The following is a 16,024-nucleotide window of genomic DNA, read 5'->3' on the forward strand; positions in this document are numbered from 1 at the left end:
AAAATGTACTTTGCAGAATTTTGAAAATGCTTTACAATTAGGTTTCAGTGGACATCTAGAATTCCTTTGTCTGAATCAGTAGTAGGTGGAAGTAAACAAAGAAATTATGGCAGTGCTACTGAATTAATCATCCAGAAAACAAACCAAAGATAAACAGTTTTGATTAGAAATTCATTGACAAATCCCTACATGTGACAAAAAATGTGTGTCTCCTTCAAGTGAAAACATTTACTTTGGCTGCCATGTTTAGTTATTTTTGAACTATTAGTTCTGTCTTTGTTCCCCAAGACTAATCCAGTCTTTCTCAAAGATCCAGTAACAGAAAATCTCAAAAGTGGTACTACACTCCTCTACTTTAATTGGAGAAATTACAATGGATTTAATTACAGCCTTGTTTAAAGCAACCCAAGTATATCCGTCCCAAGTGAATGCAATCCTTAGAGTAAATTTTAAATCCTATCCCACAAATCATTACAGTAACTTTAGTGATAATGATTCGAGTACAAATATTGCAAAACTGCATTTTTTGCATAATAAATAATTTATTTTTCTTCTTGTAGACAGCTACACAAAAATCAATTTCCTTAAAAAAACAGAAAGGTATTTTTCATGTCACTAATTGCTGAGGCAAGTGTCCCACCCTTTTTAGAATAGCTGTGTGCCATTGTTTGAGAGGAAAACTTTCAAAGCACAAGATAGTAACAAGCCAATCAAGGCTTATTCCAACTGCAACTCCTTAGATTTAAGCTGCCCAATGTATAGTTAAATCAGCTTCATATACCACTGACTTCTTGTTAAATTCCTGAACTGCAATTTTGGGAGACAAGAACTGAAGCTGCTTTTCCTAGATAAATTGCTGGTACCTGTGGAAGGTAGGAGATAGACCTGATTGAAAAAACATTTTCTCCAATGAGAACCCATTTAATGTGCAGAACTACTTGTTGAATGCATTTTTGTGGAACCTACATACTATTGTTTACTTCTACAGACCCACACTACAGAATCATCACATCCTAACTGTTCTAATTTTCCATACCTGACTTAGATACATTGCCAAGTCTCCCAGCTGAGCCAAAAGGAATAATCAATTAAGCATTTTATTTCTTTATTTTTAATCAGGAATTAAATGGCACTTACAAAATCATGTTCTGTCAGAATATGGTTTCCTGGCCTCACAAAGCCTCTTTATTTAGGCTAGATGTTACAGTGAGTTAAGCAAGTAAGAAACTGAGAGACTTCCAACTGAGACACCACTCTTGCCTATCTCTCTGCAGCCATATGTAAATTTTATTGTTAGTTTCAATTCAGGAATAACAGAATTAATTAGTTTTTCTGCGTTGTTCAAGTTTTCCTTCTCAGCTTGGTTCAGTGTTTAAAATTGCTTCAGACCATTAGCTTCCTAAGAACTGGGACTGTTTCCTTCCTCAGTTTCAGTGCTCAACAGTATATACAAAATAAACAAAATAAAAATTATAACAGAATACTTTAGTGGTTCTGCACAGCCATTTTAACAGTTCATAATAATAATACTGGTAAGGCAACATAAGTTGCTTATAAAACACAGTTATACATCTAGAAGATTTTCTTCCTCGGGAGCTCACATAAAAACAGTTCGTGGTGCTCCTTTTACACTTTTGCATGCTGCCATAAGACCTTATGCTTCAGTTCTATTTAAAATGAAAAGCATGAGAACTTTTTCCTTTTCAAGTATTTTGCTCACCCTGAATACTGCTCTGACTTAATGCATGAAGCAAGAACCACGAAGGAATCTTTTTAAAAACACAGGGAATTAACTAAACTGATTTATTTCATGGCACACCAGGATTTGTGTTTTACTTACATGCTATTTATTGCAAAAAATCAGCAAAATGTACAATTTCGTTGAGAAAACTGCAAACATTTGTCATTGAAAAAAAAAAAAAAAGTTTCCTTTTCAATAGTATTTCAATATTTGTATAATTATTTAGAATCCATTAAAAAAAAGATTCTGTATTTACCTATATAAAAGCTTCAAATAATAGGTAAAGTTAGCTTACATTATAAACCCAAAAGACATTGAACTGAAATATATGTTTGCGTTTTTCTTTATTAAATTTATGGCACTTAATTTAATAGCAGAAATAATAATAATAGGGCCCACAATCAGAAGCAGTATCATTTTCCAAATGTCACATTTCTTCAAGAACAAGGCCTTTATAATTTACTCAAAACTGAGGCAGACCTCATTGTGATTTTTTATTTTTGTATTACAACACTATCACAGCTGCATCAGCCCTGCAAGCTTGCTGTTTATTTTCCTTTGTATTCTGTAAGTTAAATTGCAGTTTCACTGTGCTGTCAAGTAGACAAGTATAACAGCATGCCACAGGAAAATGTTTGACATTTATGTTTAATGTGGCTGATCCAGCAAAGAAAAATCCTTCCTTTTGCATTATCCTTCCATTTTTTTATTTTTTAATTTTATTTTTTACAAAAAGCTAATGTTGAACATACTGCATGACATTACCAAAAGTATTACAAACTATAAAAGAAAGAGTGTGAACTAATAATCAGATTTCTCGAGGGCTGTAGTGAATAACAAAATAAAACCAGCATTACATTGCAGCACCTTTGAACATGTAACAAAACACAGTGCTCTGTGTCCACCAAAAATAAGTTGCTGAATTGTACTATTACCAATGATGTGGAAAAAAATATATATATGTACACACACAAACGCACACACACGGGGGGGAAAAAAAGGATCTAAAGCATTTAGGCATCTGAAAACTGAATTTTGATGTTCCAAAACAAATCATAAAACACCATATAATAATGTTCACAGATTTCATATCATCCACATGCTTTTTCATTAAACAAAAGATGACAGGCTCTAAAAAAAAAAAGTAAATTAAATAATTCATTATTTTACAATAAATGCAATCAATGCATGACATGATGTGGCATGTTAAATCAAGTATCATTATTCAGCATTAAAATAACTGTACAAGTTTACAGGTACTAAACTATCCTTCAAATGTTTACAGTGTGATGCTGCAGCAAATTTATAATCAGATCCAGCTGATAAGAGTACTACTAGGAGTGACATGAATGTCCACAGAACACAAAAGAATACAGATATGCTTTGGAGCAACACCTCCAAAGTTATTTTAACTTCCACCCCATCTCCCATTTCATTGTATGTCCAGTCTTAAGATTAGTACATTGAAAACTGATATTACCCTTTCAGAAACATTACATTAAATGAAATAAGTCTAATAAGGATTTATAATTACAGGCTTCATTTAACAGAAAGCTAAGCTTTGGTTATATAAAGTGCAGTTCAATAATATGCCAATTAATCATGTTGTGCATACATCTAATTTTTGCAGCTCAATTTCCTTGCAAATTCTAAAAAATGTTCAGGTTTTACAGTTTGCTTAACAGCAGGCTCAGTTAAGAAAAAAATCCCACTTAAGTAAATTTCAGTTTTAAGTACCTTGGTACCATCCACCTTTGTGCACTACGCTTCCAAACTGCTTGGCACCGTTTAACCTCTTGGACATTCCATGATCTGCACAATTCCATTTGTATCCCATCACGTGAAACACCTAAACTCTTGACAAAACAGTTCCCTAACCTCTTCAAATCATTTATACTTTTTGTTGTATGAAGTTTTCAAGTTTAATTATGATACAAGCAGTACATTCCATCACTCTCATAGCAACTTCTGAAGTAAACCTATCATTGGGAATCTGTGGAAAAGGAAGTAAGTCAGGATACCTAGTTTTTAAGCTATCTACTCCATAAGCCTCCAACGTCTGAACATCATTTGAAAGTCCTTCAAGTTGCTGACTGTACTCCTCTATTTTTTGTGCAAGGGCTGCTGGTTTTACATCTTTGTCTGACTTTCCCTTCACAGCGTAGTCAGCTGCAATCAAGGCTAGTTTAGTAGAAAGGTAGCACTTAAAGCACACCCATTCATTGGCATTTTTATGAAGGTCATTTCGTGCAGCTGAAAAGTTGGCTCGGGCCTGCCTAAGCCATCGACGTGCCTCCACAGGATTGCCAACAGACCTGAACGTAGGTGGGACAAAAAAGCGTTGTGAGTGAGACGGCCCTGTGGAGGAGGGACACTTTTCTTTATACTGTTGCCTTTCAGATTTGTGGCTTGTTGCTTCCTGATTCCACGAAGTGTAAAATCTCTGAAATGAAAATTTATCTGACTGAAATCGAGAAGCGGAAGATGAAAAAGGTCTCCTTGAGGCTCTGTCCATATTTTGATCCATAAAGGCTTGTTTTTCCATCCTGTTAATCTCATTCTGTAAATGTTTGAAAACCTCATTAGCTATATCAAGATTCTCTGCATTTTTATCTGGATGCCATTTAAGGTACAGCCTCCTAATAATCTTTTTTCTTTCAGATTCTGGAAGCTTCCAAGCCTGTTCAATCACAGATGTCACTTCTCTTAATATTTCTGGCAACGAGTTTGACTTTATCTTTTTTGGAGAGTGGTGTTTTGAGGACATTGTTTTGTGGCTCTCTCTTCCAGTGAAGATAGGTGGAATTGCCCTTGGTCCATGTGCTGGAAATTCTGTAGGACTGGTTGGGGTAGAAGGTGTGCTATCCCTGCCTTGAGAACTTTCCTCTGGTCTGGAAAACTTGTACAAGTCAAGGGAGCTCACTATTTTATACTCACTATATCCAATATCAATCTGGTAAATCTTCCCTAGAAAACTGGGGCTTTCATCATCTTCTCTTTCTACTTCTTGCACGATGATTGCATAGGTATAAGTAGGCTGATATGATCCATATATATCACCACCTTCAGAATCAACAAGGTAACCAACATATTCACCAGGATAAAATACATTCATTGGATCCATTAGAAGTGTATAGTGAATTTCAGCTGGTATAGGAGTGCCAGGTGTTGGTAGTTCAAGTTTTGATGGCTCAGAAGAGTCATACTTCACTCCTAAGCTGTCAAGCTTCTCACTGATCCGATAAATATCGTTACAACCCAGCATGGCAATTAAATATGAGGTATCAGAAATCAGGTTGTCAGTTGCAGATTTTAAGGTCATGGCTAATGCTAAGAGGAAATTTATGTCCTTGCTGTCAGAATGCTGTATGTAAAGCAATATTACTGCATTTCCATATCTCTTCAAGAAAGCAAATGTTTCACTTTTGCTGTGGGGAATAGGAGCAAACCCTTTAACTCTTAATGTTGTTTGCAACTTCTCAAAACAGGAAACTTTCAAACCTTCTCGCAAAGCTTTGCAAAGTCTTATTGCTTTTTCTTCGTTAGCCAGAAAAGCATTGTCATTTTCATGCTTCATAATCCTAATGAGTCCTGTGATGAATTGCTCCGAAGACAACAGTAACTGTAACCTTCCCTGCAAAGAACATAACGCTCCAAACTGACAAATTTTAGGAGACTCCTCATCTAACTGTTCTTCAAGTATACTGCTAAGTAAGCGAGGCCTCAGTTTCTGAGGGAATAACATTATCAATTTAGTGTGAAAGCCATGGTCTTTGCCTAAGTAACACTGGCTAAGATCAACAAGCATCTGCACACCAATGTTACCTTGGATTCGGCTTTTGTAGTGGGGTGCATCATCAAAAACTAAGATACTAGACTTTACCAACCTACCGTCTTGACTGGGGAGGTAAAGGGCAAAATCTCTCATATTCTCAAGGTCATTCCTAACCTTTACAGAATCATTCTGAAGACTTTTGAACAGGCCTGAAACTACTCGTTTAACTGTGCGCATTTCATTAGGATCCAACTGCTTTCCTTCCGAGCTCTTATATATGCGACCTAGAACTTCAACATATTGCTTTGTTGAAATAATGTCTTCAGTACCCAAATGTTTAAATAACTGATGGAAAGTACCAAGTTCTAAAGGAAGTTTGTAAAGGTAAGGTTTAAAATCAGATTCATACTCCAGGTTTATTACCACCTCCTCAGGCTTAAGGAGCTTCCAACCTTCTTCCACCATTACAAAAGAAACTCCTCGAAGCTGAAAGCGGAATTCCCTCTTCTCTGTACTAAGAAACTCATAAATGCTTCTTAGGACCTTGGCCCTAGTTTTCACCATGTCCTCATCCAAAGTTGTGATATTGCATATATTCCTGCAGTTATTGATAACTTTGTCCAGAGGAGGGTCCAAGTTAACATTCAGCATGGTTAAAACTTGCTCAAGCTGTTCTTGTGCAGCAAGACTACTCCCCTCTTGCTCTTTGATGCTTAAAGGTGTTGCTTTCTCAGGAAGAATAGGACATGACGTCCACAGCAACTGCAACACATCGGTCTGCTTGAACTTAGGGTTCACCTGTGCCCCACTGAATCGTATAAGAGGAAGAGTTCCATTAACTTCTTGATACTGAGGATGAAATCTCACAAATTCAGCTGGAGCTCGTTCAGGGCACAGAAAAGGAATTAAAGACAATTCTTTCAGGAAATTTCCTGAAAAAAGATCAGTTCTTTCTTGAAATATATGATGGAGGAGAACATCGACAGTATTCTGTAGTGTTTCTTTCGACCAGTTTTCAGTATTTGCTCGCATGCTGATTTCCTTGGCAAACTGCAGTAACTGCTGCTGTGAAATGATGAATTTCAATCCGATATGTCGCAGAAAAGTTACCCATGATGGAAGGAATGCAGCTTGATTTTTTGGTTTTGTAAGTTGCTCTAGCTTCTTAAAAAAATCTTGAGGTATAAAGAATTTTTCAGGCAGCATAACTTCAAAGACTTTTACAGTCCTGTCATAAAAGTACTTTGCGGGTTTTAACCTATTGCTCGCATCATGAATGATCAAAATGCTTTCAAGCTTTTCAAACAGCTGTTCTTTCATTTCTGAACTTTCTTCAATGCTAGTTAGCCTATTCTTTAAGTAGATCAAATGTTCTAATTTTGCATCGTAAGACAGACTTTCAATTTTTGGCAAAAGATGTTTCAAGTACACTTCAAGATCATCCACAGAGACACAGCCAAGCAGAGTATACAAATCTTTCAAATGAACCTTCTCTTCAAGAAAAGCTGATGAAGTCGACTGTGTCCATCTGTCTACTTCTACTGATGGGATGCTTTTCGTGAGGACATAACATGTCCCATATTTTGCAATGCTGATGTATCGGCCACTGATTGATTTGTAGCATGGAAGAGACTTTAAAATCTTAATGTCTTCCTGAGATGTCAAATGACATAAGTTGCAATTGAAGTACATTAGGAGAGCCTCAAAGTCACTTTCTGCTAACTTTTCAGTCTTAAAAGTTGATGTCTGTACCATATATTGTATGGCTTTCAGAATGCTGGAAGGATTATCTATGTTTGCTGTACGTCCCGACAACAAAGGCACTAAAGCACTGTCTTTGGAGCAGATTTTGTTCAATGCTAGCTGAATACAGCCTGTTTTCATTAAAGCATGGAAGACTTTATCACTCTGAGCATTTGGAAAGACAGCTATATGCATGATGCTGAGTGGCAGCAAAACATCACACTCTGGCACAACCAGATGATTGGCTGAGACAGTAAACTTTACACCTGGGAGCAAAGTCCAGTCCTTCAAAGTTTCAATGACACCATCAAATTTTGCTTGTGTATCTTCTTGCTCTTCCTTAATATTTAGAGACTCACTGATAAAATGCCAAGCACTTTTAAGCCACGATTCACTTGCAAAATTTTCCTTCCATTTCATACAATTTCTAGTTTTATATTCTCTAGGCAGCACAGATGACAACAATTCAGAAAAACTTCTGATATCAAAAACTTTAGCTACTTCACTGCTGAGCAGAATATTGTTGTATCTCAAGTACAATGTGTTCATAAAGAGATCCTTGCGAGACGGAATCAATTCATGGTAGGTTGTCAAGAACTTTGGTCGCTTTGAATCAAAAACTTGCAAAACATTGTCAAGAGTAATGAGGAGCGGCAAACCCTCAATTTGAATTTCATTTTCTTCTGCATCTTTGAAACAGTAATCAACCAGGAGTTTGAGGCTATGGAACAGTTTCAAATTTGTCTGCTGAAGACGACAGGGTAACTTTCCAATGTGGCAATTAGAGTCTGGAAAAGAAAATGTCATCAAAAACAATCGGACATCAGCAGGCGTCACATAGGTGACAGGAATATCTGCATCTACCAAACAGTGGTAGAGATTTGCAGTCTCATCACAGTTATATACCAAATTAAATCCAATTTCTAAGAGTAAATGTTTTAGTCTGTAAACATTTTCAGCCACTGTCTTCCTTGTTGTGATGTTGTATTCTGTATTTTTGAGGTGCTGCAATTCATCTTGTAGCAAATTGTCAAAGAATGGTCTGCCTTTGTTCACAGTAGACATGTTAACCCATGTGATGATAACAGCAGAATGCAAATCAGAACCATCAACATTTGGAGCTCTCATAACAGGTAAAAGACGTTTCAAATCTTCATAAATGCAACTGTAAACTGCTTTCACTAAGCAATACCAGTCTGGTTGAATATCAAGTCTATTAACTGGGAAAAAGGATAAAAACTTTTTTAAAGTGTCTTTCACAGCATGAATAGGTGTGTTTTGCAGCACTGATACTGTAGGATCAGTGCCTGGAAAATACCTCTTCTTCAGCTGAATCAGCAGTTCAACATAGGCTGGTGCTATCAGTGCTGTCATTAGACTACTATTCCAGTCACTTCTTACACCAACGCCATTATCATCACGCCACAGATTTCTTCTTGCAGAGTCCAGAGCAAAGTGTCCATTCACATGGAAAGGTAATCCAGTTTCTAATGATAAGGGTAAGAAACAGAATGCCCTGTGGGGTTTTTTGTAATTATGAGTAATGCAAGCCGCTACTCCACCACGAGGGAAAAGAGTAATGTCCTCATTCTTGTGGGCTGAAACCACACTTTTGGATACCTTTTCCATGTCAGAAAAGCCTGACCTGTTACAAATTAGCCAGGTGGTGAGATTTCCTTCAGAGTCTTCCGTATCCATTGTATAAGTAATCTGCTGTACAGGTATTTCACTTAGCTGCTTCTTTTTAGTTACGCTGTCGATCACAGATGCATGGAACTGCTTTCTTTTCAGTCTGTCTCCATCAGTGATTTTGCCTTGTACAGAATACAGGACATTCAGTGCTCCTGTTGTTTTTTCTATCTCACAAATAGAAATTTTTTCCATATGGTTCAAAAACATTAGAAGTTCTGCTCCATCTGTACGCAGCTTATCCAAAAGATTTTGGACCATTCTATCTGAGCATGCAACTGACGAAATTTCTGATACTTTTGCCATTTCTCCATTTCGAAGAGGAAACCTAAACATTGTACAATTGTCCAGTTTAAAGTGATTTCCTAAGTAGAGATCCAGTACATCTGAGAACTGTGTTCTGAAATCTGCATCTAAATCTCTAAACATGCGGCCAGGACTTGTCGATGTTGAACCTGGTGCATATCTTGCATGAGGATCAAAAATGCAAAGTATATCATTGCCAGACAGGAAAGAAGGGCAATCCGTAATGTGGTAAACAGAATTGAAACCTATACCATATTGTCCAGTTTTACAGGGATTTCCTACTTTTGTACCTTTCCCAAGGTTCTGGATTCCCCGAATATCATCTTCTGTAAAAGGCTGATTGTTGTAAACACACAGTGCTGGTCCTTGAAGTGGTGCCCATTTCTCATCAAATATTCTATCAGCTGGATGCTGTCTAGGATCAAACACAAAACAGATCTCTGTAGCTTTTGCATCATCTGCATTCTGAAGGAGCTCTTTCAGCATTTCTTTTTCTGAAGGGTAAGCATTCAGAATGCTTTTAATTCTACTAGTCAATTTTTCTTTCTGGCCAAATTCTGTTCCAAGGGTAGTAAAACAGATATTTGATGCATATCTTTCTAAAGCTTTATGGCGTTTTGGTATTGCTCCAAGCTTTACTGCAACTTCTCTTGGAATATCGCCATGACAATATTTAACCGTAGTGTCTTTCACTTTAATCCATGGACAGTCATTGTAACACAAAGATTTTGCAGGCAGAAGTGCAAGATGAGTATCTGGCAGTAAAATCTCACCATACTTTTTCTCACAAAATTCCTGCTTTTTCTCTCTAATGAGGCCCCATATTCCTTCGCTAATTATTCGCCTGCAGAGCTGAAAGTTGTCTTCTGTTAGTTGTTTGGTCCCTCTCTCCTGATTTATTAATTCCAAAACTACAGCAAAGTCTTCAACTGTGAAAGCCTGTCTTACACCCACACTTTCAAACAGCTCACGGAAACTATTTTTATATTTGTTAGGCAACTGATAGAGATAGGGTGCTGCTTCAAAATTCAAATGAAAAGACACTTTTGATGGATCAGCGTACACATTCTCAACCAAAATAAAACTACAGTTTGTTAGCTGTTCAATTATCATGGCTTTTGTTGATTCACTCTCCAACATTGCTTCATGTAGATATTTGTAACAAGCATTGGTGATATTTTCTTGATACAATGTGATTCCATCAAACGACTTTGCAACTTCTTCTAACTGATTTATGACTAAATTAACAGCTGGTTTCTTAATTAAACCCAAAAATTCTTTGACAGCTAATGACATAGTACCACAACCTTTAAAAGAGTGGGAATTTTCATTAAGAATTGGTTGTATGAGGCAAACTATATCTTGATGATCAGCAGTGAAAAGATCATTTGCTGAAAACATCGCTTCAGGCTGAAAATCACTGCCTTTCCAGTGCAGTGAGAAGCCTGCTGGTTTGCTAAGGAAAGGAAGGAAAGGAATGTTTTGACATTTTGCAGCAAATTCTTTAGCTTTAGGATCTCTAGATTTTAATTTTTCATCAATAAGACTCAATATAATGCTGCTCCTGAGACAAGCTGCAGCATGATCAGTCTTGTTAATTTCAGCTACTGACTCCGCACGTTCTATCAGATCTTCCCATAAAATATCATCTTTAGCCATTCCCAACTGCACAAGTTTAACCAAAATAACAGGGTTAAGATAATCCTGAGTGGTACCATAAGGAAATCTTCCATCCTCAGCATCATACAACTTTGCAACTCTTCCTTCAGGATGGATCAGTCTTGATGGTGTAACTAATGAATGCCCATCCAATGAACAGGGAATACATGGAGTAGCACGAAGAATTCCTGAGAACTCCTCAACTTTTTCATTGAGAACATAACGCATCAAAGGATCACGTAGGTCTGGATCAATCTCCTGAATATTAGGGAAAAATACCTCAGAAAAGAACTGTTTCTCAGAGAAAGTGTTCTCCAGTAATATATATTTGCATCCCGCTTCTTCAAATCCTGTCTTTACCCAGGATGGAAGGTCTACAGCACACAGATTTTTGGAACCAGTTTTTCTAAGGTACTTCTGAAAGATCTTGAAGGCTGACGGCCCAACATCTGGCCGTTTCAGTATGGAGTCATCTAAAAACCTTACATTCTTCATGGAAACCCAAGACGAACCATCAGAAAACACTTTGATCCCTTCTTTGCCTTTCACATGAGCTATGTCCTCATAAAACCCTTGACAAATAACAGAAAAATCATCATGAACTGAATCAGGATCTGGCCACACTGCACAGTAACTGTAGTCAACTAGCTCACCATTGATTGCCATGTCACGTAAAACACAAAGGGCTTCTATGTAGGCTTTTACAATAACGTGCCTCATGAATACTGTATTCCACCTTCCTTTTGTGTCTGTTTTCCAGATCTCTTTCCGATTTGAAGTAACCGCAAAGCAGCCATTTATGTGGAGAGGTAAGCCTGTTTTTATTCGCAGAGGTAAATAGCAGAATACTTCACCTATGTTGTTGCAATTAGGTTTCACAATCCATTTTTGATCCTGGGTTTCAGACAGCAACGCTCCTACACCACCACAGGGAACTAGGCCTAGTCTTCGTCCACTTTCATGCAAAGAAAATTTCAAAGCATCTCCAACGTCCATGCAAGAACATATAAGCCACGTTGTTGAATCTACTGTTTTCTGTGGCAATTCATCACCTGATCTTTTCGTCTGTCCTGACTTAGCCATTTCAAAGAAAGCAGCTGGATCATCTTCAGTACCTCTGAAAAGTGGAGACTGTAAATCAGCAATCCGCCTAAACACATGGTGAAATTCTTCTACTACTATCTGCAGGATACATGATGACTTTGGTGTTTCAGTGGGAAGCTTTTTAGTACTGCTGCTGCACACCTTCATGAGTTTAGCTGCTTCCTTTAAAACACTTACATTTGGTGCAGTCAAGGCTTTGGAAGAACACAGATTTTTTCTGATAGTGACAACATCTTGTGCCACGCCGGGATCATCTGCTTCAATTTTCAAGTATTTCAAAACCATTGAATTTACACTCTGAGCAAATATTATCAGTCTGTGACCACAAATGCTAAATTCATCCACAAGAGAGTAAATGTCTGCTGTATTGTAAGATGCACTGCTCACTTCACTCACTTTAGCTTCCTGCTGAGTCCTAAAGGACAGCCTGAAAAGTGTTCCTTTGTAGCTATAGGGAGACTCTACTGTCAGTGGCAGCTGGCAACCAAAAACTCCTATAAATGGCTTAAACTGATTTGGAAATTTTCGCAGCCTCTTCTGTTGTTTACTCCAGTTGATTTTGATGCCAGGGTTGGATTTATCTCTGATATGCTTGCTTATATGGTTGACATTAGGATCAAACATAATCATGAACTCCCGGCTCAAAATAATAGGAACATCAGTGATATGATAAACAGAATTGAATCCCAGTCCAAATTTTCCTACTTTGTCAACTTCACTCCTTTTTAGAGACTCTCCTAATCGAGTTATATTTAGGAAATCAGAGTCAGAAAACTCAGAATTATTGAATGACCATAAAGCTGGCCCATGACATGCTGCCATTCCTGGATCCAGAAGGTTCTCTCTTATATCCATATTTCTTCTCATGTCAATCAGGAAATTACATTCCGTTGCATTAGCATCATCAGCATTTTGAAGAAGCTCCTTAAAGATATCTGAAATGGAAGGGTATTCTTCCAATATGTTTTTAATTCTCACAGTCAGAGGCTCTCTTTGCCCAGATTGCTCAAACCCCATATTTTCTGGATTAATCAGTCTTGTGCTAAGGCATGGGACATTTAACCACTCAGCGGTTTTCATTGGTATGTCTTCATGCACCAAAATTATGGGTTCAACAGAATCCTCAAGCAAATCATTTAAGTCATCAACTTTGATGTCACAGTAACAGCACTCATGAATTGGCTTCATTGCAAGTTTATAAGGAAGTTTGCCACTGTACAGTGGCATGGGTGTATGCAAACTTGCGGGGATCTGATTGCTGTACAGCCATCTTATGATGCTTAACATAATGTGGAGGCTTTGCTTACTCTCTTGTTCCGAGAGAGAGTGCTCACTCTTCAGATATATTTTCTGAATGACCATAGAAACATGGTCTGGTGTTAACTCCTCAATTGAACCACAACATTTAAACAACTGGTGAAACTTCGCCATAGTTTTTGGAACATAATGTAGATAAGGTTGGAGATCAAGATCAGGAACTGATTTTATAACTGCTTGTGTCAGGGAACAAAATGTTTTACCTGTCCAAACCCAGGGAAATTTCAGGGCTTTAAAAGCTTCTTTGCCTTCTTCTAGATGATCATGCATAAATCCATAAATCTCAAGCAAGATATGCTGAAATTGATAGTAGTCCTCATCACTGAAGGTTTTAGAACTATGCCAATCAACTACCACCTTGAAATGTTTCAAGACTGCTTTTATGCTGGGCTTGGTCAGGATGCCAAGTGCTTTTTCTATATCCAACAGTACATTTTCCACAAGAGGAACTGAGGAACCAACTAAAATTGCGTGTGATATATCACACATTTCTGGTGGTGAACACAGATTACAGTGATCTCCTTTCCAAATTAAGGACCCTGGATAATTTGGAGGCCTTTCCTTACTTGCAGGAATCCATTTTATCTTTTTCATTGCAGCTTTTGTCTCAGGTGATTGAAGCAGCAAATGGTTTTTGTTCAAAATTGTCAAGAGAGTTCTAGCTTTTCTTAACAGCAAATCATGATTGGTGTTAGAGTCAGCATGCAAACTTTCAATTTTTTTTGCCACTCTCAAGATATCATTTTCCTCAAGATTGGCTTCATTTTTTAAGCCTATTTGTCTGAGAGAATGAAGAATATCTGAGGATGTAAAAATAACAGGGGGGAAGCAACTTTCCTCCTCAGCATAAAACAAATGTTGCAGAAGTTCTACCTCAGGATCAAAGAGTTCGTTTGCTGACATTATCTTTTCTGGTGAGATCAGAATAAACTTTAGTGGTGTCAGCCAATCTATCACATCTGTATTCTCATTTTTCAGAAAAGTCAGATTTTCAAGAACCCATTGCATTATCTGTGCTATTTCATCATATGAATAGAAATCACTTCTTATATCTTCTATAACAAACTTCAAGCAGTCTGTGCTCTTTAGCTGTTCTATTTTCAGCAAATTAGCTAAGCGAATAGTTGCTTCATCACTGCTGTCAATTATTGGAACAGAAAACCTTAGACCAGGAGGAATTTTGGCAGTGTGGTGTAACACCTTACTACCTTTTAGCCCGGTAAAAACAGGGACACTTTCATCAGATGATTTTTCAATTTTTTTAAATATTAGCAATTCCTGAATAATTCTCTTCTCTTTTTCATTTGCATCTGTTAAACTAGCTAAGAATGCCCTAAGAGCATCTTTATGTGTCGGCGGGAATGACGCAACCTGATTGCATAGTTTCTGTAAGGACATTTTTTCCATTATTTGTAAAACAGCACTTGGCAATGGAGGATGCACATATTTTTTTATAAGTGGATGTTGGACAGAAATATCCAATTTCTTAAGTACAACTCCTCCAATTTTCTGAATAATATCAGCTAAATATTCTGGGAGCTGAGTCTCAGATTCGTCTTCCAGAATGATGGGTGATGGATTCCTAAATCTAACCAGTTCCACCAATGTTTGATTTTCCTCCAGCAGAGTCTTGGGGATAAGCGGCATTTCATCAAACACACTCAAGTCATCAGAAAAATGTATGTATAGATTCTTCCAGACCATCTTCAGCCAGGAAACTGACGGGTGCTTTTTTTCTTCCAAGCCTGGATACCACTGTACAACCACGTCTCTCCCAGGCCACACGCTGTTCATGACTTCTTTAATGAGCCGGGCAAACCTTTCTGGGTTCAGGAGCTGCAGCTGAGTGCATGGCCTCCCTGAAATTACAGCAAAAGGGAAAAGCTGTGAAAATCACAGAGCAGTTACTGAACAAATAGCTTCAGGGGGCAAAGAAAAAGGAAAACAAGGAAAAAAAGTCTAATCCATGCCCTTTTTGTGGGAAAAAAAAAAGTTTAACAGGACTGCAGATACCAGCTTCCTTTGCTTTCAGGAGTTAATTAAAAGCAAATACATTCCATATTAGTATGAAAATATAAACAAATCGAAAATTATCAGTATGTTATTACATTTGTTAGTTTAACACAAAAGTTCTCAGGCATACATAGCAACTGGAGATTTAGAATTGAACTATAAACACATTTTTTTGTTTAGTTGATTCTTTACCCCACTTATTTGCCTAGTGGAAACTAAAAATCTAATCCTTTATTTGTCTATAATTGCAAATGTTTGAATAGACTTGAAAGATTATTAGATGTAGTAAAGTGGTTCAGGTGCAGCTGATCTTACAACTAAAACTGACAAACTGGACTCAAGCAGCAAGTGCTGAAATTAAGTCTATGTGTTTTTATTCTTATTATTGAAGTTCTCACTAAAAGAAATATGTCTTTACACTGATATCTTCATTATTGTTAGGAAAGTTTATACTTAGAACTACAGAACTTCTAGGGGTAAAATAGCACAGAATAAAAAAAATACCACTACCTCCCAACACATCAGAAATAATTACAGAAGTGAAAGCAAGACATCTATTTGAATTTCAAATCTTTCATCACACATCTAGATAACATTGGTGTTTTCTTGAAGGCAACAGTCCAAATAAAGATTAAGAGCAGTTATAGTCATCCTTCAGAAAAAAATCTTTTCTCTTT

At 37.2% G+C, this 16,024-nt stretch overlaps 1 protein-coding gene across 2 annotated transcripts in view; it reads right to left on the reverse strand.

Moving 5' to 3' along the window:
* Nucleotides 1–1,824: 1,824 nt before the first annotated feature.
* Nucleotides 1,825–16,024, reverse strand: part of SACS (sacsin molecular chaperone) — a 55,959-nt gene continuing 41,759 nt past the window's right edge. For both annotated transcript variants that reach the window (XM_040055861.2, XM_040055860.2), the window contains one exon: nt 1,825–15,193. In XM_040055861.2, coding sequence (XP_039911795.1) covers nt 3,633–15,193 — 11,561 coding nt within the window. In that variant the 3' untranslated portion in view covers nt 1,825–3,632. The remainder of the gene's footprint in view (nt 15,194–16,024) is intronic.

This window comes from Hirundo rustica, chromosome 2 (genome assembly GCF_015227805.2).
Source record: "Hirundo rustica isolate bHirRus1 chromosome 2, bHirRus1.pri.v3, whole genome shotgun sequence".
NCBI lineage: Eukaryota > Metazoa > Chordata > Aves > Passeriformes > Hirundinidae > Hirundo > Hirundo rustica.